At 50.9% G+C, this 27,564-nt stretch overlaps 1 protein-coding gene across 3 annotated transcripts in view; it reads left to right on the top strand.

The window, feature by feature from the left end:
- The window catches only part of TRABD2B (TraB domain containing 2B), a 227,567-nt gene extending 200,377 nt beyond the window's left edge, over positions 1 to 27,190 (top strand). The window contains exons 6-7 of one of the 3 annotated variants that reach the window (XM_074334689.1): positions 1,093 to 1,362; positions 26,569 to 27,190. In XM_074334689.1, coding sequence (XP_074190790.1) covers positions 1,093 to 1,362; positions 26,569 to 26,575 — 277 coding nt within the window. In that variant the 3' untranslated portion in view covers positions 26,576 to 27,190. Of the gene's footprint in view, positions 1 to 1,092; positions 1,363 to 9,614; positions 15,096 to 20,623; positions 21,131 to 26,568 lie in introns of those variants that run through there. The other 2 variants (XM_074334688.1, XM_074334687.1) reach the window with 2 other exon arrangements.
- The last annotated feature ends 374 nt before the right edge of the window (positions 27,191 to 27,564 follow it).

Genomic DNA, 27,564 nt, shown 5'->3' with positions numbered 1-27,564 from the left:
CACACGCGCACACACGCACACACCTGATCGATGCTTTAGCGCCTGCTACAGCCAAGTCCATTTGCTTGTTGGCCAACATTACACAGAGGCCTGTTATGTGCCAGGCATTTCATCCATCCTCATGACAACCCTATGAAGTAAGTAGCATTGCTAGTCCTGTTTTACAGCTGACTGCTACTGAGACAATTTCGTCACCTGCCCTTCGTCACACAGCCTGTTAGTTGCAGAGCCAGGATGAAAACCCATGTTTATCTACCTCCAGCTCGAGCACTAATCTGCTTAACAATGTCTTGCCTCCCTGAGAAGGTGCTCAGTAAATATGTGTTGGAGGCATGAATGGATGGTTGGACGAATGACACAAGCAGCAATGTTAATATTTAATACTATTTAATTAATAATATTAATTACTAAAATATTTCAGTTGCTTGCTATTTGCCAGGCACTATTCTAAGTGCTTTGCCTGTGTTATCTTACATAACCCTCATGATGCCCCTATGGGGTCTGTGTTGTAATATCCCCGTTTTATAGGGTCGGAGACCGAGGCACAGCAAAGCTACATAACTCACCCAAAGTCCCTCAACCAGAGCTTGTTGGTTGAATGAGACCCAGAGCCAGAGACGTGCCCATGGCTCACTCCCTCACCTCCTACTAGTCTGGGCTCCGATGTCACTTGGCCGCGATCCTTCCCTGCCCAGAACCACCCCGCACCTCTCTCTCTGTCTCTGCTTTATTTGTCTCCCCAGCAGTCATCACCATCTGACATCCTGTATGTCTTACTCTCCATCTGCTGCTTCAGAATATGAACTCTAAGAGGACAGGGACTTTGTTTTGGTCACTGCTTTTGCCCCATTCCTAGAAAAGTGCCTGATGTAAGTAGACGCTCAATATTTGTTGAATCAATAAATGAAAGAATGAGTCCAAGCTCCCCCTCTCCATGCCAGACAATGGTTTTCCTGGACTATTCTCTCTGGGCCCAGCAGGGGCCCTCTGGCATCTGGTCCTGCCATGACCACTTTGCCACTGAATTGCATCCCGTCACATGTGAACGACTTACTTCAACACATGTACCTCACGTGTTATTGCCCTTTCCAGTCCCGCCGCACGGAGCTCTGCGCCTCCACCCGAGGAGACCTCAGCGAGCCCAGCCCTAGTGACCCCAGCTGCTGCCGTCCCCGCAGTGCCCTCGGTGACCCCCACCACCCCGCCTGAGGAAGAAGACCCAGCCCTGTCCCCACACCTCCTGCTCCCTGACAGCCTCAGCCAGCTGGAGGAGTTTGGGCGGCAGAAGAAGTGGCACAAGAGGCAGAACAAACACCAGCGACCACGGCAGTTCAATGACCTCTGGGTCCGCATCGAGGACAGGTGAGCTGGCGAGGGGCAGGTCTGCTGGGAGCGGGACATCTCTCCCAGGCAGCCTCCCTCAGGCCCACCCCGGGCCGGGCACACTCTGTCATAAGGAAGCGTGGTATGTGGGTGCCCCAGCAGAAACCTCAGGCTGGCTTGTCCCCATTCGCAAAGGAGCCCCCGTTCATCCTTCAGGGTTTATAGAGCACATTCACACTTATTTTTCATTTTTATTCTCAAAATGAGAGCAGACACAATTTTCTCCATTTTAAAGGTGAGGGAATAGACATTTCCTTCAGGTGCAGTGGACAAAAGTCTGCTTTGCCCTTCGTGTCCTGGGATGCACCTGGTGTGCAAAGCAGCCTCCATTTGTCCCACGAGCCAGAAGGTGAGACCAGGAGAAAATGGGACAGGCTGGCTGTATCAAAAGGCTGTGAGCTCCCTGTGTCTGGAAGGTCTGAATGGCCAACACCCTGGCAGGGAGACTGCAGAGGAAATCCCACTGTGCAGGAGAGAGATGGCAGAGGATGCCTGATGCCCTAATGTTGTGGCCTCGGTCTCAGCAGGGGATGGGGAATTCATGATAAACCTTGTTGAAAATGGGCAAGTGCAGAAATCATCCTGCTGTACTGACACCTCCCTGTCTTCTGCCTGTGTGGCCCTTCCACCACCCTATTCCAGCCCCTCAGCCTGTCTGTCACCAAAGCTCCTGTGGTGATCAGAATGTCATCTTCCAACCTCCGCCTGCAGGCTCAGTACAGAGCAGTTTCCCTAGATTCCGCTTTTAGGCAGGAATGTCCATATTTGGTAAACATCACCAGAGCACCTGGGATGTCCCAGGGAATGACCATTAGTGAAGGGCAGAGTCCTACCCACCATGAGAGTGTAGCCCTGGACATCATGCCCCAGCGGTGGGAATCTCCATCTGGACCCTAAATATCGTCATCCAGCCTTTCCTCAGCATCCCCAGAAAGAATCACCCTGGGCACTTGTGAAACCAGTTCCCAGGCCCCACCGTGAAACAACACCTGCAGGGGCCTGGGGATCTGTGTGGTGAATATGCACTGGCGATTCTTCTGAGCAGCTTTGGAAAATGCAGGCCTAACTCTGCCTTTACAGATGTTGAACCAAGACCTGGGCTGGGGGGCTCGTCTGGGGTCACACAGGAATCTGGGGCTGCCTCCTACACTATTCACTGCATGCTCCTCCTGCAGCCAGGTCTCTGAGTCATCGACAGGAAGTAGACATAGTCCAGTCCACACTCTCAAAGTACAGGGTATGCATTGTCTTAAAAAGATTTCCAGCAAGTAGGAGTCGAGTCCATTGTCCCTTGCACTGTGTGTTGGCTCAAAGCGCCTGCCTTGGGTTCCTGGGAAATGCACTTCTGCAGACCCCTCACCAGCCCAGCCTGCCCAAGGCAGAAGCACTGCTGCAGCTGTATTGGCTGCGACACATTTGGCTCCAGGGCCCAGCATGGCCTCCCCGTTCAAACCTGGAGCGAGGGCATAGAATTACCGAGCCACTTCAGGCCTGGGGAGGCCTGCAGGCTGTCCGGAAGGTGCTGGCAGCCCATAACAGCTCTGATCGAGCAGGTCACTCCCTGAACAGTCCTCTGGGCAACCACGAGAGACCCCGCCAGTGGCAGGTCCAGCCCGTGGGATGACAAGAGGCTGTGCTGTCAGCTCCAACAACAGAACCCCAGCCCCTAACCATGTCTGAAAGGTAAATTTGGGCAAATGACTCCAAATCAGTTTCCTTTCTACAACACGTAGCTCTGAAACACAGAGGCTGGTTTCAGGAGAAGAAAACAGCTTTTCTTTGGCAAGAGGGAGCCATTCTCCGTCCCAACAGGTAAATTGTGGTTGGGTAACTTTCTCCCATCTGGTTGGATTGGAGAAGGAAGTTTCCACCAACAGGCGGCCTATTTGTGAAAAGTTTCCCCACCACTTGTGGGACATGTGCCCTGAGCTCCGTGAAAGGCCTGGGTGCAGGGCACAGCTTCTGTCACTCCCGGGTCTTACCCCATCCTCTTCCATTTCTCTCGAGGGGAAGCCTGGGGCCCGTTTGTAGCCCTACTAACCAAACCATTTTCCTTGGAGTTTTAATTCCATTCAGAGTTTTCTCATTTTGTTGCCCCTAAACCCCACTGGAGCCATCATCCCCTCCTCTCCATCCTCTCTCCCCAGCTCACCTTCCACCGCGGATCCTGCAGCAGGGTCCTGACAGGTCTCCTGGCCCTGGCACGTCTCCCCTCCTCCATCAGAGATTCTTTGTCGCTCCCTGCCACCACTACCTGTTGCCTTCTTTCCCTCCTCACTCACTTCTTCTCCTCCCCCAGATACTGCAGGCCCTGTCCTTGCCAAGCTTGGTGCCTGGCTCCCTCCCCACCTTATACTTGCCTCTCTCTCTGCTGGGGTGGGTGCCCGTGAACATTTGTTGAGCTCCTGCTCTGTGCCAGGCACTTACACCCACCATATCCCCAGTCTCATCAAGATCCTGGAAGTAGGTCTTGTTTGAAAAATGAGAAAACTGAGGCTCAGCAAGGTCACGTAACTTGCCCAAGACCATGTAATAAGTCAAATGTGGAGTCAGAATCCACACCCAGGCCTGTCTAATGCTAAGGGTCACAGTCATCCACCCACCACGCAAAGACCCCTGCCGCCCTCACCTGGCAAGCGTCTCCTCCATCCTCACCAGGCTGAGGTCTCCCTTCCTGCCACAGCATTCCCTGCTCTCTCCTCCCCTGCATTCCCACAGACACTCGTGGGTTTCATGTCCTGGCACAGTCACACAGACCGCAATTCCTCGCTTGTGTTTCGAGGCTGAGATCTGGGTTGGACTTCTGTGGGTCACCGGAGGCATCACTGAGGAAGGAAGGAGAGAGCCAGAGTGGAGGCTGCAAGTGCCTGGCCAGAACACCACCTGGAGCAGGCTGGCCTCCCCTCGCCCCTCATTACCCGACATGTAAACACATGGGAGGAAGTTTAGAGAAGCAGCAGCCCATGGCAGGATGATTTATGGGGACCCAAGAAAAGGGCCAAGCCTGTGTCCACAGATGGCTGCATAGTGGTGGTCGAGTGCTCCCAGGAACCCCCACATCTGAGAGCCAGGAGGAGGCAGCAGGGCAGGGACCATTCCCACGCTGGCCATGTGCACGGCACCGCCCCAGTGAGGAAGGACCTTTGACAATCCTCGGTTTCTCTTTTTGTGCAATTAGGGTCTTGACTGGTCTCTGCAAGTCATGCCAGCTCTGTTGTTTTCCGAGTCCACAGGTGGTGTGTGCGTGCGTGCATGTGTGTGTGTGTGTGTGTGCGGTGGAGGGTTGGATAAACAAGGGAGCAGATGCTGAGCCACTAGGATTGGAAGGATAGTCATGATGGGGTAGGTGCAGGGAAGAGCTGGGCAAGACCAGAAGCAAGGCACAGAGGTGGGCATCAGTATGTGATGAACCCAGATCCTTGTGGGTGCCACCATGCAGGGGCAGGGGTTGCAGGACACACATGTGCAAGGAGTCATTGCCTTCTGGGCCTCAGTTTCCTCTGAACTTTGAACACATGACCAGAGTCCCCTCAGAGTTGCAGCCCCTGGGCTCCTGGGCCAGCTCTGTACCCCTCTTGCAGGCCGGCCTTCCTGCCCTAAGGTTCTCCTACCACAGCCAGGCCTTCTCTCTGGTCGAGGGTGATCAGCATCTCTGCAGGAGGCCAGGGCCCTGTCTGATTAGAGATAGAAGATACCCCATGAGAATGGAAAGCAGGAATAAAAGTGAATGAAAGCACAGACAAATTCAGGTAGAAGGAGATTCAAATCCCGGCCCCTCTTTGTACTCGCTTTTTGAAGCTTACAGGGTAAATGAGATGGTGCTTGTAAAAGACTACTAGTGACACTCAGTAACAGTTGTCTCCAGTATTGGTGGCAAGACTGTGAGCCTGTGACCCTCAGAATCTGGTCTAAGATGCCCCCACCTCTCCATCCCCCAGCAGGGCCTTCCGTGGCTCATGGGCCTTCCGTGTTAAATGAGCCACTGGGTGGACAATGCAAAATTGCCCCCACCCCATTTAACAGGAGCTCACTGGCCACGAGCTGGATGCTCAGCCCTCCAGTGTTAAGTGCTGGTGGGGACCAGAGCAGGAAGAGTCTCAGGTCATGGGCGGGCAGGGACAGCTCCACACTGTGATGCAGCTGAGAGAGCCCTGGAGCTATGGTCAACATGCCGGTGCCTACGAAGGAATCCAGTCAGCAATGGCTGGTGAGTCTGGGGCCCTGGAGGTCGGAAGAGATCCTGGAGGCTGAGGGGAGGGTGAAGGCACTGCCAGCAGAGAAGGCCGTATGGCCAAAGGCGTGGAGACTGGAGTGGACTTTAGACACCAGGACGCTGAGCTGCAAGCAAACCCATCCCTTCAGATCTCTGCCAGTGTCTGACTGCTCGGCCCATAGAGGCTGAGCCTCAGGCTGGAAGCACGCACAGGGAGGCCTCCTCCAGCAGGATCCCAAACGAGCTCTACCACAGGCAGCAGAGCCACCCATCACCCAGGCCCGGCTGCCCCAGGCTCCATCTCCCCTTTATCTTCTTAGAGCCCGCTCAGGAGGCCACCCAGGGCACAGCCCAGCGGCCCCTTGTGTTGGGAAGAAAGCCACAGCCCTGAGACTCCTAGAACCCAGCCCTGGATGGCTCTTAGAGACTATCTCATAATGAGATTGGCACCCTGCTCCAGGAAGCCCTATGGAGGGGCCCCAGGGGACAGAACGCTGACACTGTCTCAGGCACCAGCCCTGCTTTTCTGTGCTTTATACTTTGGGACGGGGCTTCTGCCTCCCACTGCTCCCCCTCCCCAGGCAGAGGGGCCCTTCCCCACTAGAGGGGCCCTGTCGGCTCAGAGCAGACTCAGCCCCTTGGTGCCAGCCGTCTGCGGAGCCTGGGAACACTCAGAGTGTTTGGTTTGGCTTTGAGGCCACTTTGCCATGAGACGATTTTCCCAGCATGGGTCAGGGGTGGGGGGGCATGGAGGGATCTGGACTGGGGGACTAAGCTTTATGAACAGAGTAGGCAGGGAGGCCGGGCATTTGGAGGGGCTTTCTGCCCCCACCTGCCACCTCCCCCCATTTCCCTGGGACTCCTTCCAAGCAATAAACCCCACTCAGCCTCCAAGGGTTGGTTGGGTGGGGGGCTGCATCTTTGGTTTTCAAAGTGTAAAAGCAGATGCCTTGGGCGCCTTGTGAAACATAGTTTTCATAACTCCTACTTGGTCTTCCTTCTGATAGCCGGTGGGGCTGGCTGTGGCCAACCTGGGCCCCCATTCCGAGCACCCCAGCCTCCTCCCCTGAGGGAAGCCTAACCTCCCTGCTGCTCAAGTTGAAAGGATGGGGCAGCAGCTGGGAGGAACTTTCACAGACTTTTGTGTTGTGTGCAGGGGTGGGGGTCTTTTCATTAGAAAAGAAAGGGAGGGAAGGGGCTGATGTAGTGACCTTTCTGGACAGGGGTTTGCGAGGTCTCAGCAGAAAGCAGCACGCTTCACCACTGTGTCCTCATTTGTGCAGTTAGGAGGGCACCCAAAGACAGGTCGCGCTGGGGAGCCACACTGCCCAGGGCACACCTGTGTACTAGTCTCCTTCAGGCTCGGTTTCCTCATCTTGGAAATGGGAATCATAATAGATGGCACATGTAGCATCAAGCACAGTGTCTGCCTGCACATAAGAAACACTCCATGAATGGAGGATGTTATTCGTGGGAGACACAGATGCGAACATATTAATTATGATGCTAAAAATAGCCAACATCATGTAGCGCTTCTGCTGTGCCTGGCACCGTTGTAAGCACTTCACAGAAACCCATCCAAACTTTGTGTGCACAAATAGATGCCTGTGACACAATGTGATCTGAGAGAAATGTACAGTGTTTTATGGGAGCCTGAAGTCTCCCAGGTGGCATTGGGGGATAGAGGTCAAAGAGGCCTCTATGCGAGAGGACATTGAATCACCATTCAAAGGTGAGTAGGAAATTGGCCAGAGGACATTAGATGTGACTGGAGAGGGTGGTGGGTGCTAGGAAAGCCAGCAAAGGTGAAGTCAGCTGCACAAGACCACAACAGGTATCCGGTGGCCTGAAGCATGGGGTGGGAGGCAGAATAGGCCAGATTTTGTGGGTTATAAGGGGTATTCAAAGCCACCTGGTCTGCCCCCTCACCTCCCTTTCCAAACGCACACTCTGTATTGAAGAACATCTCTCTTCTGTCCCCTGTGCATGACAAGAGTTGCTCCCTTCTCTCTTGATAGGTCCTCTGGGAGTTTTTAAAGACAGGAGCACAGACTCCTGGTTCAGAAGACCCTCATACAAGGACTCGGCAGGTTCTTGTGGTCAGAATATGACCAGGAGTAGAGAGGGAGAGACCGGGCAGGGAGTGGGCACCCTTCCATGACTCAGGGCGTCTGGACCCCTACTCCCAGAGCAGAGGTCCCAGTCCATATGGAGGCAGGGTTGTGCTTGAGGACCCCAGGCTCCCCTGCTCACCCATCTCCCAGGCTGAGACTGACCCAGGCTGTGTAAGAGGCATCCAGCCAGGATGGTAATGGGGCTGGGCGATTGCAGTGATGACTACGGAACTCACCCTGGCGATTATAGTCAGTTGCTGGGACCTTGTGCCCAGGACACGGAAACTCAGGCCAGGGCGGGTCAGGGGACTCCCCAATGACCCAGAAAGTGAGCAGCTTGTCGGGGAAGGAGGATAAGCCCTGGAAATCGGAGTTGTGTCCCCACATGGAGGAAGCCGCCCACAGTGCAGACATTGGAGAGGGGCACTCTACCCGTCCATTCACCAGCTGCTAGTGACCACCTACTGTGTGCCCCCTGCCAGGTGTCCTGAAGGGAGTGACTTAACCCCTCTGTGCCTCTTTTTTTTCAAAATCAAAATGGGGGATGATAGTTGTGTCTGCCTCATAGTGTTGTCCTGAGGATTAGAGGTTAATGCACGTGAAGTACTTTGCCAAGAGCTGGCCCAGGGCCCAATTCTGTAAGTACTTCTCCAGCCTGCTGGGAGCACCCTCAGCCATGTGCAAGCTAGACGCGCAGCCTTCACAGTTGACTGTGGTGTCACCTCCTCTGGGAAGCCTTCCTGCCCCTGCACTGAATCAGAGACGCTCTGTGTCCCCCGCCCCTCTGGAGTGATGGGGCTTGTTGGGTCCTCTGTCTGTGTCTCCATCTGCCTCCCACCGCCTGGGGCTGCACAGGACACCTGGCCCATAGCTTCTGAAGCCCAGCCCCTTTCTGTAAACCAGCTCCTTGGCCTTCTTAACCCTTGTGGCCTCTCTTTCTTGTCTCTATCACTGTCCCCTCCCTTCCTTAGTCCCTGTCCCTCTCTTTGTTCATCATTTCCTATCTTTCTTTCCAGGACTTGAGCTGGTGACCTGGTCCTGCACCCTGCCTGGCCCCTGTCCTACGCTCCGTTTCCCAAGCCACGAAGTGCTAGCCTCAGCCTGCCAATTCCTTCTGCACTTAATTTCTTTTTCTTTCTCTCTGTCTCACTCTTTCTCTGTCTCTCTCCCTCCCTTTCTTTCACATATGCTTTCTTGAGCCAAGATCCTTACCCATTACCTCCAAAACTGGATTCTATGTTTATAAGTGCGCGAAGACCTGCACCTTTCACTAAAACTCCCTGTGGTTATGCAAAAGGAGACCAACCCCAGGGCTCCATGGAGGTGCCACCTCCACTTCCTCTGTGACCTGGTCACCATGTAACCTCTCTGAGCCTCAGTTTTATCATCTGGTGAAAGGGTGTAATGACTGCCACTGTGAAGATTTGCTTTGAGAACCAAAGATACTCTGAACAAATGGTAGCTGGGACAATGAGATGGGAGGGGCTTGTTTGTGCTTTGTTTTCTGTTTATTTGAGACAGAGGAGAGGAGGGCAGCAGAAGGGCCAGGACACCTGTGTACGTGGGTGTGGAGGCTGCTGGCCCCACTGTGACCCCAGATTGAACCCTGTTTAATTATTTCTGCCTAGGGCCCAGTTCTCTCAAGTGGTCCCGCTTGAGGCCTATGGCCTCCAGTGCCTCGCCCACCCCTGAGCTTGGCATAGCAGGGTGAGTGTGTCCTCAGGAGCTCAGCCAGCTGGCTGTGGAGCTCTGGGCTGCTCACTTTCCCTGTCTGAGCCCCTTGTTTTCTTCTCCATTTTATAAGAAAAAAATAAATCTAATAAAGTCAGGTCTGAACCCTAAGGCCACAGCGCAGGATGGGGCTACTGAGCGGTCACTCAGTTTCATGTGTTTTCTCCTTCCAGCACCACTGCCTCGCCGCCCCCGCTGCCCCTCCAGCCCACGCATAGCTCCGGGACTGCCAGGCCCCCCTTCCAGCTCTCCGACCAGCTCCAGCAGCAGGAAGAGCCAGGGCCAGCCAGCAGTTCAGTGCCTGCCTGCTCACAGCCCGCCCTGGGCCTCCTACCCGCCATCGCTGCCAGCATTGCAGCCCCCTTTCTTCTGCACACCCTTGGGCCCTCATGACCTTGACGGCCCCATGCAGAGAAGCCAGAGAAACTATAGGAGGGTCTGCGGCCACACCCCACTGCCCCTGCCACCACCTCCAGGGGTGCCTGACCCCTCACGGGCAGTCCAGACGGGATCCGTTAGAACACTAGAGCTTTATTGTACCTGAGTTACATCTTCTTTTTTGTAGAAGGATCTTAATTTCCCATAGTGCTATGGGGCTCTTTTGTAAAATATGTGTCCATATTAAAAAAGAAAAATGTATTTATTCTACCGATAAAACTATTTTTATGTGGCCTATGTTAATAACCCCTTAATTAGCCCCAATGCCAACCCAGGCTGTCAGGACATCCGCGACCTCATGCGAACCGTGGCTTTGAACTGGCTTGCTCCTGGATCAACGGAAGCCTCCAGTGTCTGGGTTTGGCTTCTCCCACTGTGGGGACCTCAGAGGGAGGGGCAGGAAGACAGGCTTTTGTGAAGCTAGATTTGGGAGCCAGAGATGTGAATGCTGACGGTCCTTCCCTCCCCGGGATGCATCCTAGGGCAGGGAAGATACTTTTGGAAAGAGAATGCTGCTATTTTGAAAACCCTGGGTGTCTGTGAATGGACCTCCAGAGCTCTTGGTAAGTGTTTCAGCCAAAGCACTGGGGTGGGATGTTGGTGCTGAGGGAGGTGGTCCCCCAGCCCCATGTGACCGATGGTTAAACTGAGATCCAAAGAGAGGAAGGTGGTTGTCCAAGATCACAAAGCAAGTGGGAGATCCAGGATGTGAATCCAGACCTCTCTCTGTTCTGATAGCATTAATCCAGCTTTAGTTATAGGAGAGGCTACTGAAGTCAATGCCAAATGGAATGAGCGGGGCCGAAAAACAGGAGTGAGTACAGAAGGTCAATTTTAAGGATGCGGGCTCTAGGAGTCACGTATTAATAATAATCATAATGAGAGCCACCATTTGTCCTAAGCCTGCAGTGTGGCAGGCACTTTGCACACTCACTTTATCACTGATCCTCACACCAGTTCTGTGAGATGCAATTATCCTCATTTCACAGATGAGAAAACTGAGACCCCTAAAGAGGTAAAGGGACTTGTTCAAGGTCACCCAGCCAGGACGTGGCCCCAGATCAATGTGATTCAATATCAATGCTTGTCTCCTGGACCATATTCTGCCACGTTCTCTCTGCACAGGGAAGCTCCAAGGGAGGCGAGTCTCACCTAAGTGGGCCAGCACAAGCTTCTTACTACAGCCAAAGAGACTGTTTGGCCACAGTTACTTAAGTTGGTCACTCTGGCAAGCTCTTTGTGAGTGCTGTGTGTTCCATGCCCCAGCTTGCCTTATCTTGGAGCTAATAAGAGGCTCTCCTGCCAAATCAGAGACTAGGAAGTGAGGGATAACTGTGGGGGACCTGGGGAGGCAGACAGCCATATGGGGGCAGGTAGGCTCAGAGAGACTAACCTAGTTCCTCTGCCCCCAAGGTAGTGACTGGGAAGGCAGAGGACCCAATTTGACTGCCTTTCAGTTGTGAACTCTCACTGGGCTGGTGGCTCATCAATAACAGAGTCCTGGAACCTGAGAGCAGAAAGAACCCCTCATTTGACAGAAAATAATAACCATAAGAGTTATTAGGCCCATAAGGCCCAAAAAGGGGAGGCATTTCCCCAACGCTGTATAGCTGGGTGTCTGCGGATTCCCAGACCAGTTCTTTCCAGCATCACTGTACCGTGGGTTCCCCTGGCAGGCCTGGTAGTGACTGATTAGTGCCATCGTACCCTGCTAGGCAGCTATCTCTCTTCTGAGATCATAGAATTCAGGACAGCTCATTGGATGGCCAGAGGTCCCACTGGCATCTTGGCAGGCAGCTGGAGTCTTTTCAACTCAGCCCCGGATGGATGTGTTTGAGCTTGAGACCTGGCAGGAGCCCTGAGGGTCCAGTCAGCCCATGGGCACCATGCTGTAAACTGAACTTGACCTCAGCCAGGGCTGGAGTCATTTTATCCTTGGCAGAAATGTGACTTCCTATTTCTGAGCGGGAAGGGGCTTAGCTGACTTATAAAGCAGGCTCAGAAGGCCTGGGGGACATCAAACACATCTTGCCGAGCAATTTGGATGAGATAAGTGTAAAGGAATTAGAAACACACAGACCAGATTTCCCTCTGTTCGGGGCAGAGTGTGGCATGCGATGTATTGAGATGGAACTTGAGGTTAATTAAAGATGAAGCATTTGGGTAAACAGCCCAGGCACCTGACTGCGTGCCCAGATCTGTGCCAGGCACAGAGCCAAAGAGGTAAATTAACGCTGTGTGCGATTATCGAGCACATGCAGCGCCAGGCTCCATGTTGGGCCCAAATTGAGCCCCCTTTCCTAACCTACAGGAACTCATCATCGAGATGGGCAAGCAGTGAAGTCCTATGTTCCTAGAAGCAACTTAGAGGTTATCCTCTCAAGGCCCCAACCAGGCAGATTCAGCCCTAGTCTTATCCACTTCCCTCTTCTGGGCATATTGGAGGATTCCAAACTCTCTCTGTCACCAAGCACTCAAACGTTTAAAGAAAGATGAATGGGCCGACTGATTAGGTGGACATGTGCTGATGGGACAGTCAGAGCCAATGTGGGTCAGACATGTGCAGCCTAAATTCACTGATCCCTGAGGACCACCCACTGGTCAGGGTTTGAAATGAACTGAACTTGCTGACTTATGTCCCAGAAGACCCAAGGCACATATACGGAAATCGGCATGGCTGGGGCACATGATATCTCTCATCCAAGGCTGGAGAGCAGCCACTCACACGCTTGGAAATGATCTATCCACCACCACGGACATTTTGTCTAGCACATTCTGGTGCCCTTGTTCTGAGAGTATCACGTACATTTCTTCGGTCTTTCACATTTGACCTTGAAGCAGGCAGAGAAGATGAATGGACTAAGCCCAGCAGGTTAAGTGACCTGAATGAGGTTAGGCAGCATATTAGTGATGACCCCATGTCTCAGGAGACCTGACTGAATGACCAAGGAGCTTTCTGGGGCTGGTCAGCATAGCTATGACTTTCAGTCTTCCTCCAGGCTGCTCTGACACACCAGCAGCCAGGTGAAGGCAGGGACAGTGAAGATATATGAGTCAGATTGCAAGAAGCTGCCAGAGGTCCACTGAGGTTCCCCCCAGCTCTGAGACTCAAAAATCTGGAATCTGTGAAGCAAACAATTGCTGACGGTCAAGTTTGCTGTTGCATTGAAAGGCTATTAGAAAATTTTCCTCTCACTGAGTGCTCTGTCATCTATCATACTTCCTGGCCTCAGCCAGACGTGGGCAAACCTACAGGCTGAAGACCCTGGTCCCACCTGCCCAGTCTCCAGTCTGGTACCATTGTCACAACAGATCTCAAGGAAAAGTCCTCCACCAAAAAGAAAGCTTATGAAAAACACCATGAAGGACAAGAGGAGTTCTACCTGGAAATTGCAGCTTTGATGGCATCCTGTGTGGCAGAGAACAGAATTAGAGCTGGTGATAATGTTTCAGTGACCATGGGATAAGATCCAAAGTCTTCGGCCTGGAATTCTAGACTCTCCATGATCTGGCCCTGCTGACCTTGCCAGCCACATCTCTCATCTTTCCCACTCTGTGCCTGGCCAGACTGAATCATATCTGTCATTTCTAGAATAGGCAGGATATTTCACACATGCCGTTTCCTAGGCCTAGAAACTCCCTTCTTTTATTCTTAACTGCTCATCCTTTGAGGATCAACTCAGATGGTACCTCCTCCAAGAAGCCCTCTAAGATTACTTTGTGCTTTCTTAACATCTATCACAACTCCCCCCAATCAGCGTTGGGACTGTCTAATTGTGTCTCTGCTCCTCTGTTGGACTGTGAGCTCCTCGATGGCAAGGGTCATGTGAATTCATCTTTGCATCCTCATCTGACACAAAGATGGCACTCAGTAGATGTGTAGAGAGAGAAGGAGAAAGAAAGGAATGAAGGAAGGAAAGGAAAGAGTCAGGCATTAGTTCTGCTAGTGGCGTAGTCGCTACAAAGCCAGCGCTGTCCGAGGATGGACAGGTGCCCCTTCAGGTGGTGAGTTTCCTGTCAGGAGAGGTGTGTGGGTAGGGGCAGTAAGCCCACTGGCCGGAGATATGGTAGAGAGTTGCTGTCTTGGCAAGGGACTGGGGTCCATGACACTGAGAGTCCCTCTTGGCTCTGTAATGCTCAGGTTCTTTGAACATTGTTATTTCTCCAAAAATTCATCAAAGCAGCCAAAAATATCACCCAGGCTGGCTGTCTAAACCAATAAGCTTCAGGAATCAGTCCAGGCTTACACCTCCCTATTCTTCAGCAGCCCAGCTGGGCCAGACATGAATTGGCAGGCTTGCCGGCTGCCCTGGGGCAGGGAGAATTCTGGGCCTTGGGGGAGGGCTGGACTAGCACCCAGGCCCCTGGTCCCCGCTCGGAGCTCCTTGTCTCTCGACTTGGGGGAAGGAAGTGAGGAGTCATGAGAATGGGTCGAGCCCTACCTGGCCCTTTCTCGGGAGCATCAGCACACCCTCACTGCCCCCCTTCCCATCCTTCCACTGACTGTGGCTCTTCCTCTCCAGAAATACTCTGGCAATTCCTTCACTTTGCTAGGTGACCTTGGGCAAGTCCCTGAGCCTCCATTTCCTCATCTGTCAAATGGAGACCTTGTTTCCTGCCTGGGCTGTTCTGGAGGGAATGGGTGAATGTCGTGTGCAATCGTGGGGCTCCATGAAGATGAGACCCCACCCCTCCCCAGGCTCAGTGTCCAGCTTTCCTCCCGGGACCCACGGGCTGCTGTGGGATTGGAAGCATGTGGCAGGCAGGAAAAGCGACGGAGTAGCACACCTTGAAGTGCCCCTCCATCCCAAGTCCCGTTAGGGGGAAGTGGGTTTTGAATGGGACCTGAGACTAAAGTTTCCAGTGAGGCTCTCAGACACCTTGGGTCCAGAGTGGCTGGAGCAGCAGGGGCTGACTCTTGGCCAAGGGAGATTCTAGCCCAGAATATGGGAAGCCAGAGCCTCTGCCCCACTCCTGGGCCTCAGAGAGATTGCAGAAGGTCCTGACCTGACTCTCACTGTGTGACACAAACGTCAGAACTTAATGTATTTGAAAGGTATTCGTAATGCTGTTCTTTCAATCACCTCTTCCCTCACCTCTGTGAATTATCATGAAGAGTTCTTTAAGAATATAATAGAAGACAAAGAAAGATGCTATTAATGTTATTTTGCCAAAAATATTTTTGTAGCATAATATATTAATAAAAGACATTATGGATTCAATAGGATGGCGTCTCTGTGTGCTGACGGCTCCCCTCATCCTGCCAGAGAACATTTGGGAAAATTGCCTTTGTTGGGACAGCCAAGACCTGAGGCAGTGATGGAGAGAAACTGGGGCAGGCCCATTTTCCATGCAAAACCTCGGGCAGGTTCTGGGAGGGTGGTTTGGGCAAGGCTCGAGAGGCCTCATGCTGAGTGGGGTCCAGATAGCCCTCTCCAGCCAGAATGAACTGCCCACAGCCCTAGGTAGGAGTTGCTCACTTGAGTAACAAACCTAAAACCTGGGGTTTCACCCTCCCTTTCTCTTTCTCCCTCAGTCCCCGAGACCTACTGCTTTTTCCTTATTCATCCTTCTGCCTGTCTACATCCCCACAGCTCCAGCCCAGCGCAGACCTCTTCACCTTCCTCTGAACTGCTGCCAAGTACAGCTGCGTCCCCTCTCCTCTCTGCAGTCTACATGAGCTCTATAAAGAACAAAAGTGACCACATATCTCCCCTTCTTTTAAAATACGAGTGAAGGGGCCACCAGCATCTCTGAGAAGCCCAGTGATGGTTACCCTTCATAGCACTTGGTGAGAGACAGGGCAGGTCAATGAGAAGTTTGGAGTGGGAAAGATCTCTGTGTTCTGAAAGCCCAGAGCCTTCACCAGAGACAAGTCACTGGCTGTGGTTAGTGAGTGCTAGCTGGCTCCTACTAAGAGTAATGGGGCCTGCAGGTGGTGAGCCCACCCTTCAGACAAAAGTAATGATGCAAGTGGAAGCTAACATTTATTGAGCATTTATTATGTACCAGACAATGTTCTGAGCATGCATGAGTCTTATTTCCTTCTCACACCAGCTCTTTCTACCTCTATTTTACACATGAACTGAGAGACAGGGAGGTTAAGTAACTTGTAAAGGCTGAAGCCAAGAGTGGAATCTAACTGATCAAGCTCCAGACCTACAAGTGTTTTCTTAACTGTAACTCAGCTATGCTGTGATGTTATGTGTGGGCTGTGGCCTGTGAGGTGGGCAGGGAGGCGTCCACATCCCCATTTCACAGGCCAGGTAGGTGAGGTCAGGACCCCTCCGAGGCCCAATGCAGTGAGCCTTTCCCGTGTCCTGGGCCTGCCCAAACTTTTGTCCCACCCACTAACTAGATGGAGCCACTGGGACGCCCTCCCAGAACGGGCTTCAGGCTGACATCCGCGGTGTGAGTGCGCCTGCTGTGGCCCATAACCCCAGGTCCTCTATCCCTCACACACCAGCTGCTCTCAGGAAAGGAGGGTCCTGTCATCCACCTTCCTGGAAGCTCAGTGGGAGAGTGAGGCCTCGTCCTTCTTTGGGGTACATAGTCCTCAGTTCAAGTGCCCTCTGGAGAAGAAGTTGTGGCCTAGAAATGGGGTCTCAGACACGATGGAATGGGTGGCTGAGGGGACCAGGGACTCCTCAGAGCCCTTGACACACTTCTGTCCATAGGGCAGCAGGTGGCAAGAGGGGAAACACAAGTCTTTGCACCCCTGTCCCTACTATACTCGAGTGTCTGCACCTTCTAACCTGGGAGCCCCAGCCCACCCCTCCTACCCTGAGTTCTGAGTTGGTTCCTGCTGAAGTGCTATTCTCAGGAGAATCCAGATGCCCCATCTGACATTATTAGACCATTAGATTCAGGGGGGCCCATCTCAGCTCCAAATCTCTGTGGGGCCACCTCCAACAGGAAGCTTCTCTGTACAGCTCCAGGGCTCAGAGCGAGGCCCATGGAGGAATCTACAGGGAGATGGAGAAGAGCTTCCCGGTACCAGGACATGCTGCTGAGATACGGAGTTCTCCAACATGAGAGGTGTGTGACAGGGAGCTCTCGCTGGAGAAAGGATACCCTCCCCTGGGCAGAGGCTGGCTGGCCATCTCCATCTCCATCTCCTTCTCCCTTGCTCTCGCTCTCGCTCTCGCTCTTGCTCTTGCTCTCAGTTGATCTCTCATGGCTCTGCCCTCCATCTTTCTATGTGCTCTGAGGCCCCTTCCAGTCACCCCTGAACATTTAGGGCTTTACAGTTCAACCTTTCGGAGGCACCATCAATGTCTGGCAGCAGATGGCCCCCTGTGATGAGGATGACAGATCCTGAGCTCCAGCCCCAGCTCTGTAGTGACCTACTATGTGACCTGGGGCAAGCTCTGCCCCTCTCTGGACCTCAGCCTCCTTATTTGCATGAAAAGAGGTGGAGCAAATTGTATTCACTAAACTTCCTTTGAAAAAGAGCAGTGTCTTTGTGTAGAAGACAGCCTTATGGGGGCTTGGGTAGGAAGAAAACCTACTTTCTCCCACGACAGAGGATGTGGAGGGCAGATACACTTTATGACTAAGGGGAAGAATTTTGTCCTTTTACTCCTGAAAAAAGAGGGCAAGAGAAAGAAAGAAGAGAACAATAGAAGAGGAACTAGGAAGATAGAGAGAAACTGAGGGAGGTGGGAACAACGCCTGCTTCATGGGGAGAAAACATACAGATAGTAGTCATTTTCCTGGCTGCCATGAGAGCCATTTTCCTGGCTGCCTGGCTGCCTTGCTCCATTTGCTCTGCCAATTGCCAGTAAATCTCCACTGCTTGTGAAGATTTGGGACAGGGGACAACCATGGAAGAAGCTGATTTACACGGGCAAATTGACATGGGGTGAAGCAGAGGTGTCGAGTTCAATGACAGGGAGCTGGATGCCAAGAAGATCACAGCAGTGTAAGTCCCGGGGGATCACGAACTCTCGGAGGGCTTGGACCCCAGCCACAGAGCTGGGTGTCCAGGATGCTCTTTATCAGATATGTTGGATCAGGAATGCCCTGGCCGCACCTGAGTTGCCAGTGGACAGAGATAACAAGCTTGGACCTGCCAGCCTTGGGCTTCCATGAGCTAAGGGCTGCAGGAGCTCCAGAGCTCACTGAGTCTGCAGGAAGCCCTCCCACCTCAGCACTACCTTCTAGGGCGGCCACAGCAGAGAAAACACCCTGGCCTCGCTGAGGGAGCGGCGGATTCAGGCTGGGCCAGGCTGGGTGGGGCAAGGGTGGGGGGCCTCCAGTTGCTGCTCACCCCAGCCAACAAGTCAGCCAGACTAGGCTGGCCACTGTTACAGCATCATAAAAAGAAATTATTTTCAGAAAATATTCATAAAACCCTGTTTTATGTCAGTTCTGGGCTTGCAAAATAGTTCCTGTGTTTTCTTTTTTAGTATTTTCCATTTCTTCCTCCCTAATCAGTCACAAAAAGGGAATGATAAAATTTCCAACCTGAAGACACAAGCCCCTAGGCAAGGATTGGAAACTCCCAGGCTCCCCAGAAGGTGGCTTCCTAATTCTCACCACCTCCTTTTCCCTGAGACTCTGGAAGGGTGGGAGGGGCTGAGCAGGACCTTAACACATGGGCTGAGGAGAGGAATGCAGGAGGAGGTAGGTGGAAGAGAAAGAAAACACACAGAAAGATGGAGTGGAGATCCAGAGAAGGGGAGAGGGATCAACAGAGAGACAAAGACAAAGGAGGGAAAGATACCGTGTTTCCCTGAAAATAAGACCTATCTGGACAGTCAGCTCTAATGCGTCTTTTGGAGCAAAAATTAATATGAGACCCGGTCTTATTTTACTATAATGTAAGACTAGGTCTTAATGTAATATAATAATATAATATATAATATAATATAATAATATAATATATAATACCAGGTCTCATTAATTTTTGCTCCAAAACATGCATTAGAGCTGATTGTCCGTCTAGGTCTTATTTTCGAGGAAACATGGTAGATAGTACTGGAGAGAGATAAAAAGGAGAATAAAAAAGACTAGTTGGAAGACACTTGGGTGGAGAGAAAGTAAAGCACAGATGAGAAGGGTCAAGATGGAGGGACAGGACCAAGTGGAACTGGATCACAGCAGCGACTGTCGAGAGCCAGAAGTCCCCGGTGTGGGTTCACAGAGCAGGCTGGGGCCTGGGACTAGGGACCAAGACATGAGCCTCTACGGACAGCTTCTGGGAGCAAGCAGTCTCCTCCTTCCAATGAAACTTGAAAACACAAATTGTTTCCAAGACCTGCCTGGCTCCTGAAATTCACAGCAGCCCTTCACCCTTCACCCTTCACCCCACCCCCCACAAAGGGTCTCCAGACTCAACCAAGGTCATAGGCTGGTGGTCAGGGGGCCTGGGAGCTGGCCCTAGTCTTGTCCCCAAGTAGTCCCTTCCCCCTCTCAGCCTCATTTTCCTCATCTCTATAATGGGAATAATAAAAATACTTCTGGTACAGGTTGCAATAAGGTTTTAATGAGATAGTGATGAAGATGGTGAAGGGGGAGGGATTTCCTGAGCCCCGCCTCCCTGCACCTGATGCCATGCCTGGTCCCAGCAACGCAATGAAGTCACATGGTCCCAGGGATTTTCCTCTTTTGATGGTTGAGAGTGGGAGGGCATGGGCAGCACGACTGGGAATGCCTTGAAAACTGCCTGCAAAGTCCTCCTGCCTCACTCCCCCTGGAGCCCTACCTGAGCCAGACTCAAAGGCACAGACACAGGAAGCCTCCTTCCACCACCTCAGCAGGAGGGTGCCATCTGCCAGCTGCCACCAGGGGGCAGTGCTGCTTGGGCTGTGACCTAGAGCTCCAAACAGGTGACATGAAGGAGAAAAGACTTGAATGTGGGAGCTGGAGGGGACCTGACTTGCCTTTGGGCTCAGCCGCTCATGGAACAGATAGGGTGCCCCCAAGGGTAAACTGGCCCAAGGCATCTTGGCACGTGCAGGGCAGAGGCAGAGCCCAGGTTTCTCGACTCGCAGGGGCCTCTTCTGTCCTCAGTGCCCTGTGGCTCATCTGAATACAGGGCATTGGGCCAAAGAGTCCAGTTCACCTCAGCTTCCCAAACCTTCCCCTCCCCAAATGTGAGCTTGCGGGGCCAGGCCGTATGCTCAGAACTGGGCATGTGTCTATTTATTTTTAAAAATTCATTCATTCAACAAAGAATTACTGTGCCCTGCGCTTAGAACTGTGTCCTCCCTGCTCTCCCAGAACCTGCAGCAGGGGAGGCTGGACCAAGCAGCAGCAACACAATATGTGACAGTTCCCAGAGGGGCCGAGTGCCTTCCTCAAGGAATTAGAATTTGATATGGAATACACATTTGCTTCCTCCCTCCCTCCCTTCTTTCCTTCCTTTCCCATTAATCCTATTGCCCTGGTTCTCTGCAGTTTGCCCAGCCAATCTCCCAGCCATGAGTCCCCTTCAATTCCCCCAAACCCATGCTCCAGCCACAAAGAACTACTCAGGTTTCCTAAACAGACCCCACCCCCACCAATTTACTTACTCCAGCTATCAGCCTCCACTGTGCCCTCCACAGTTGATCGCCCATTCTCCCTATTTTGAAAATTGTCTTCCAGTTCTCGGATGCCTAGTTTTAATTCTTCCTCCTTGTAGAAGTCGCCCTGGTCCCCCAGCCTCACACTTTACACCTCTTCTGAAGTCCCAGGCCATGCTTCATATGTATACAACCTTACAGTATAGTTTCCTTATGTCTTGTGTGTGTTACAGGCCATTGAGCCAGCTTCGACTCCTGGCGACCCTATGAATGAGTGACGTCCACAGTGTCCTGTCCTCAACAGCCCTGCTCAGTTCCTGGAGACTCACGGTTGTGGCTTCTTGATGGAGTCCACCCATCTCATATTTGGTCTTCCTCTTTCCCTGCTGCCTTCTGTTTTTTCCAGCATTATTGTCTTTTCCAAAGAACCCTGCCTTCTCACAATGTGCCCAAAATAGGACATCTTCAGTTTTGTCATTTTTGCCTTCAGTGATGCTTCAGGTTTAATTTGCTCTAGAATACACTGATTCATGTTTCTGGGGGTCCAGGGTATCTGCAGAGCTCTCCTCCAACTCCATATTTCAAGTAAATCCACTTTTTTTTCCCTATCAGCCTTCTTTACTGTCCAACTTTCAAATTCATACACAGTAATTAGAAATATAAGGGGGTATGTCTTATCATCCTTAAAAATAAAAAAAAGCAAAGCCTGTGTATGCAGAGACCAGGTCTTACTCAACTTTGCATCTCCTCAGTGAACAGAGACTTTAAAATAAAGGATGATGTGACTAATATCTAATTCATTAACTTTATGTCTGAGGAATAAGCACTGTCCAAGATTAGTATTACATTTTGTTTATCAAAAGCAAAACTAGAAGAAATGCAAACCTCTGGGTACAACACAGGTCTGAGTCTTCTATCTTGTATGCATGGTTTCTAAGAGAAAATCTCTAATACCTCCCTGGTGGTGAAGTGGTTAGCACTTGCTCTCACTGCTGTGACCCAGTCTAAGAGAAGACCTCTGAATCCATGTTTTTCAACAAGGATAGTATCATCACCCACGTGGTGTTTTGGAAATCTGGGGTGAGAGAGGGAGTTAGCTTTCACACATTTGTTGGGAGGGGGTTGTGATCGTGGGTCAGGGATATAGAGTCCCACACAAAGAATTATACCCCCATCCTGCACAATTTTTGCACGTCTTGCCAGATATTCATCAGGGGAGAAAAAAACACTTGTAGTTATCTGAGCCTAGAACCATTTTATGTAAACACAAAGATTTTTTCGTTTTGCTTTGTTGTTGTTGTTGTGGGGAGTTTTTGTTTGCTGTTTGTTTGTTTTTGCAAAGTTTCAACGCATCTTACAGGAATGCATTGATAGAAGAATGTGCTTTGTTCTATGTTGAACTTTACCAGTGTTGAACTTTACCAAGAGTTGTTCACCACTTCTGAAATAGCCAACACTGCTTATACATTTAAGGCATCGGAGGAAAACACCTGTTGTACCCTCTGTATTTTCACTATTACATTCGCTTTTGACTACTGCATTATTGTTATGCCCAAGCATTGACATACTAAACTATATAGTTTTTTGTCTGTTTTTTTATTGGGGAATATTGGGGAACAGTGTGTTTCTCCAGAACCCACCAGCTCCAAGTTGTTGCCCTTCAATCTAGTTGTGGAGGGCGCAGCTCAGTTCCAAGTCCAGTCACCATTTTCAATCTTAGTTGCAGGGGGCACAGCCAACAATCCTACGTGGGAATTGAACTGGCAACCTTGTTGTTCAGAGACCGCGCTCTAACCAACTTAACCAACTTAACCAACTGAGCCATCCGGCTGCCCCTCTGGAAGCTCAGCAGCAGCTCATTGTCTTCAATCTAGTTGTGGAGGACGCTGCTCAACGACCAGAGTGGGAATCGAACCAGCAATCCTGTTGTTCAGAGCTCATGCTCTAACGAACTGAGCCATCTGGCCACCCCCATATTGTTTTATCATCAACTCTTTTCCTTGATTTCTTTTTTCTTATAGTTAGAGCATAAAATTAATTTTTTCAATTATATGTATAAGTGTGTTATACTGCCCAGAAATTTAATTTCAGTGTAGAAAGTGGCATTATAAAATATGTGTAATAAAATGGGACGTTGGACCTGAAAGGGTTGAAAGCCTCTGCTCTACATGTTTCTCTCAACTACATATGAGAAAGGAAAAGTCCTTAGGCTCTGGAGAGAAAATCCTTTTGTCCTATTTTCTATCCCAGCCTTTTCTGCGTGGTTTCCTGAAAGAGAGGACTAGCAGCTTTTGAGGGCTAGGGAGGTCATGTGACACTTGCAGAGCTACAGGACTGGGCCCAGTACGTACTGCTTCTCTTTCCTTGGGCATGCCCCTTCCCCCTCAGTCTTATCTGCCTCATCTAGGAAATGGAGATAAGGATAACTTTCTTTGTGGGGTGTCGTGGTAGTTGACTGAGACAACTGATCAGAAGTGCTTCATATCTGTAAAGGCTACATCAGTGCCATTATTATGGTTGTTGGAAGAGAAAGAAGCATGTGCCTTGAGTTTTCGCAATCCCTCAACTTTCACTCAGGGACACCAAGTGGTGTAAGTGGCTAATTCAAGCCCCAAACTGGGTTCCAGTCCTGCTTTGCCACTGACTTCATGACTAACACTAGGCCAATGACAGCTCCTTTCTGAGGGTCAGTTTCCCCAGTTGAAAAAACAAACGTGGAAATTAGAGCAGATGAGCTTTAAAGAGTGTTCTAGCATTGACAGGCTGGAATATCAAGATCTTTCTCTACCCTCCACCCTCTTAACTCAGCTCCCAAGCTTTGCAAATACCTCCTCTAAAAAGTGAGCTCACATTAAATGCTAAAGCTCACTAAATTGCTGCTACATTGAGCCCAGCAGCTTGACTGTCTTTTAAAGGGGCCACTTGACTTCTCCAGCACATGGGGAGAAGCTCCAGCTCCATGTTAGAAGTGTTCCAAACACATTCAAGCAGAGCCTATCTTTAAACAAAGGCCCAAAGGTACATGTATGGTTGTGGACAACAGGCTCAGGGGGTGGTTTGGAATGGGAGACAGGGAGAACCATCACGGGAGTGTGGGATGTAGACAGGATGGGAGCCACCAGGAAGAGTTCCCCAAAAAGGTGGGTATGCACCTCCAGTGGCAATGTAAATGTCAGGGAAGGAGGGCACAGAAAGACGTGCTAGAGGAGGCATGTGGGGCCAGGCAAAGGACATTAGTTAGAAAGTGGTCTTAGGGGACATGGGGCTGAGGGAAGAAAGTAGTCTGGAGCAGGACTTGGAAATCCAGACTGTGGATTTTGGAATTGATCAATGACTGTCACTAAAAGTCTTTTATTCAAGAAGATGGAAAAAATCTTGTCTCTCTGGGACACTGAGGCTCCTAAGGAATGCAGGGGGTGGTAGCTGAGCCAGGGAACTCAGGAGGCATGGAGGGCTGAGCCAACTCTCACAGCGGGCCTGGGCGCGTCTGCCAGAGCAGGAAAGAGCAACAAACACAGGCGGGACAGGTCCGGATCGGGCACGAAGCCCTGGCTGAAGGACCCCTAAATCTCCACACTGGACCTCAGCACCCTTGTGGGCCACCTGCTGGTTGCCAGCTCAGACCCGTGTTAGAATTTCCTCCAGGGAACTAATCATTCACCATCCCTTGAAGCATTCCTGGTCCCATGCTTCACAGGGACTCTGGCCAATGAGAAGAGGTGCTTGCCTGCTGTGGTTTATGCTCCACGAGGCTGCTCCCTCCTTCTCGGAGACAGCTGCCCAGCCTGCTGCTCTGGCTCCAATATAGCATTTCCCTTTCAGCTTTTGAATTTCAAAGCAAACCTGAGGCTGACTGCAAACAGATGGATGGGGTCATAAAAATCCCCCAAGGGGGGAGCAAAGAGACTCAAGGTTGTAAAAGAGAGGCTCTTTGGAAGAACACATTCCTGCACCCATGCTGGGTCCCTGCCTCTCTGGGCACCTGCTCGCTCTTTGCTGAAAACACACCAAACGTTGTCTTCTTCACCGTCACCTATCCCGATTCTACCTTGCTGTCAAGTCTCAGCACCAGCCCTAGATTTTCCAGGCAGCCTTCTGTTACTGCCTCTCCCAGGCTTTACACCTCCTAGCCACCACATTGCTTTTGCATCTGAGATCCTGGGGTACGAACTCCCAGTGTCCCTTCACCAGTGGCTACCACATCCGAGTACAATTGGCATTGCTGGCAACTTCTACATATCTTACTTCTCGATATAGATTTGAGGCTTCAGATCAGAAAACACCTTCCCCCTCAGGACTAGCCCAGTGTTGGACACCAGGTAGATGCTGAAAAAATGCTAACTGGATGCTTTTCATGAAAATGCAACTTTATACGGCTTAAATGATAGTAGACAGAAAGTGGATGGAGTCCATATTACCTCGAAACAGCTGCCATGGGGTTTGGTTATTACGCAACACAGGAAGGGTTATTCTGCTGAGCAGTGGGGGATCCATTTCCAGGGTTCCCACCAAACAGGAAGTGACTTCACTCAAAGGGTTGCTCTATTATGCCCATAGAGGGCAGAGGAACTCTTGGCAGTGGGAACAAAGAGACAGGACAAAGAGCAGGTTAGGAGAGTAAAATGAGTGGTAGAACTTGTGCAGGGGTTGGAATCAGATAGACTGGGGGTCAAATCCAAGTTCTGCTATTTACAAGCCATTTGACCCTGTGCAAAGGACTCAACCTCTCTGAGTCCCAGTTTTGTTATCTGTAAATGGGAATGATAATAATACCTATCCTGCAGGATTGTTGTGAGGTGTGAATAAGATAAGTGATGCTCAAGCTATGCTAAGAATTATTATGAAAGAAAGCCCTGTAGGCCAGACAAGTGTCAGGAGGAAGCCACACCTGGATTAGCGAGAAGAACAGATATCCAGTTTGGGTTGGAGGAAGTGCAGTCTCCTTATGAACGCACATATAATTGCTCCCATTTATTGAGAACTTGCTGTATGCCATCAGGCATATAAAGAACAACTCAATCTTTACAACATCCTTGCGCGTAAAGACCATTGTCCCTGCTTTACGTTGAGGAAACTGAGATTCCGAGAGGTTAGAAGATTTGCCCATGGTCACCAGCCAATGTTCAACTCCAGAACCTGCACACTTAACCACTTTTCTATACTTAAGATAAAAGCTAAACATTTGAGACAAAGAAACTAAAGTATAACACTATGTTACTTGGAACTTTTCCTGGTGTCTGCAAGTCATAGCTGAGGCTCCAAAGCTAAAAACAACGTGTCCTAATTCAGAAGGAAGCCAGACCACCCCTGCAGGACTTGCTGAGGGATAGCAAAACTGGCTCAGCACCCCATATACAGCCCCCCCCCCAACCAACAAACCTGTGGGGAAGACTGAGGTCAGAGGATCCTCAGGGGGGTGGAGGGAGGCAATGAGGAGTGGACAAGCAGAGCAGGAGCTGTGAGGGAGTTAGAAGATTCTAGCTGCGTTTTCTAGATGGCTTTGCCACATCAGGGAGGAACTTGGTGGCTCTGGGGGGGGAAAAACCCACATAAGTTCCTAACCGGAGAAAGAGCCAGCATTTGGACACCTGCCACACTGAACGCACTGATGTCCTATTTTCCTTCATCTCACCTCCCCATCCAGCCTCGCAGGAGCCAGTAGCAGCCTCCAGCAAAGGGAAGAGGTTCTAGGGCTTACCCTGAGCGGGGAAGGGGAAACAAACACTTTGAATTTGATGAGAAATTTAGATTGATTTTGATCATATGAGAGATTTTAATACAGGAAAAGGAGATTCTTTGACTCCCTGATAGTGACAGGGAAAGCCATTGGATCTACATAAGCTGTCATCCAGGGATGGAGAGGCACCATAGCGAGTGGAAGGTAGGGGTTGGGGGAAAAAAAGGAAAGTTCTGTCTTCTTTGTCCCCCACTGAATCCAAGCAGATTAATCAGAAACCAGGCCCGTGTGATGGTCACACAAGCAGCATCAGGCAGGACAAGGTGAAAAAGAATCCAAATCAGAGCACCCGGGGTGTTCTGCCCTCAATAGTTCTTACCAGTTCATTTGTGAGGAGCATGGGGGGCCCATCTCAGAAGTCACTGATATGGCACTTCAGCACCATTCAGTACAATTATGATTGCACTAACTGTATAGTAAACTGTGTCATTTTCATTCTAGGTTATGACTCAAACACTCCCAAACTGAAAGTCCAAGGCATATATATGAGTACGCCTGCAGACTTTGTGTGGCTATGACTGAATGACTGAATACACCATCAGCAGCATCCATATTCCGGAGTCCAGAGAAAACCAAGTCATCCCATGGTAAAGTCCAGTATCAACCGTTCATCGACACCTACTCTCTCAGCACCCTCATTTTCCTGGTGTTCCCAGGCTGCACGTAATTCTCTCACACACTCCGCAATAGCCCTGAGAAGTCAGTGTTACTGGCCCTGTTTTATAGACCCAGACACTAAGGTTTGGAAAGATGAGGAACACTTTTCCCTGGACCTCACAGCTAGGAAGTGAATGCAAGAATCAGAAGTAAGGCCCACGTGACTCCAACTCTCTTTTTCAGCTACTCTAAGCCAGAGCCCCAGCGCCTGTCTTTTAGAGCCTAGAACTCTGCCCTCTACTGATCTAGTCACTCCCAGCGCCCAGCCAAACTCCATATTTCAGAGAAGCCTCTGGGATTCCCCAGCAGAATCCTGCTTCTCCTGAGACCCCCATCACACTACACTACCTGCCCTCATCCAGCTCCTGCCAGTCTGACTTATATAATCACATTTAGAGGGAGCCAGATTCTTTTTATTATTATTGGGAAGTATTGGAGAACAGTGTGTTTTTTTTCCAGGGTGCATCAGCTCCAAGTCATTGTCCTTCAACCTAGTTGTGGAGGGTGCAGCTCACTGGCCCATGTGGGAATCAAACCGGCAACCCTGTTGTTCAGAGCTCGTGCTCTAACCAACTGAGCCATCCGGCCGCCCCAGATTCTGTTTTTTCAAATGGCTCTCTCAGTCCTCTTCTTCATCCTCACCCCCTTGGTGACCTCAGCTGGTGGCATAATTTTAAATACTCTGTGATGAGTCCCAAAGCTACACCCCAGCCCAGCTTCTGCTCTGACATCCAGCCACCACCAGGACCTTTCACTTGTCTGTCAGAAAGCATTTCCAAG

This window comes from Rhinolophus sinicus, linkage group LG06 (genome assembly GCF_036562045.2).
Source record: "Rhinolophus sinicus isolate RSC01 linkage group LG06, ASM3656204v1, whole genome shotgun sequence".
Classification (NCBI taxonomy): Eukaryota; Metazoa; Chordata; class Mammalia; order Chiroptera; family Rhinolophidae; genus Rhinolophus; species Rhinolophus sinicus.
The sequence above is the reverse complement of the archived record's forward strand: the minus strand, read 5'-3'. Positions and strand labels throughout refer to the sequence as shown.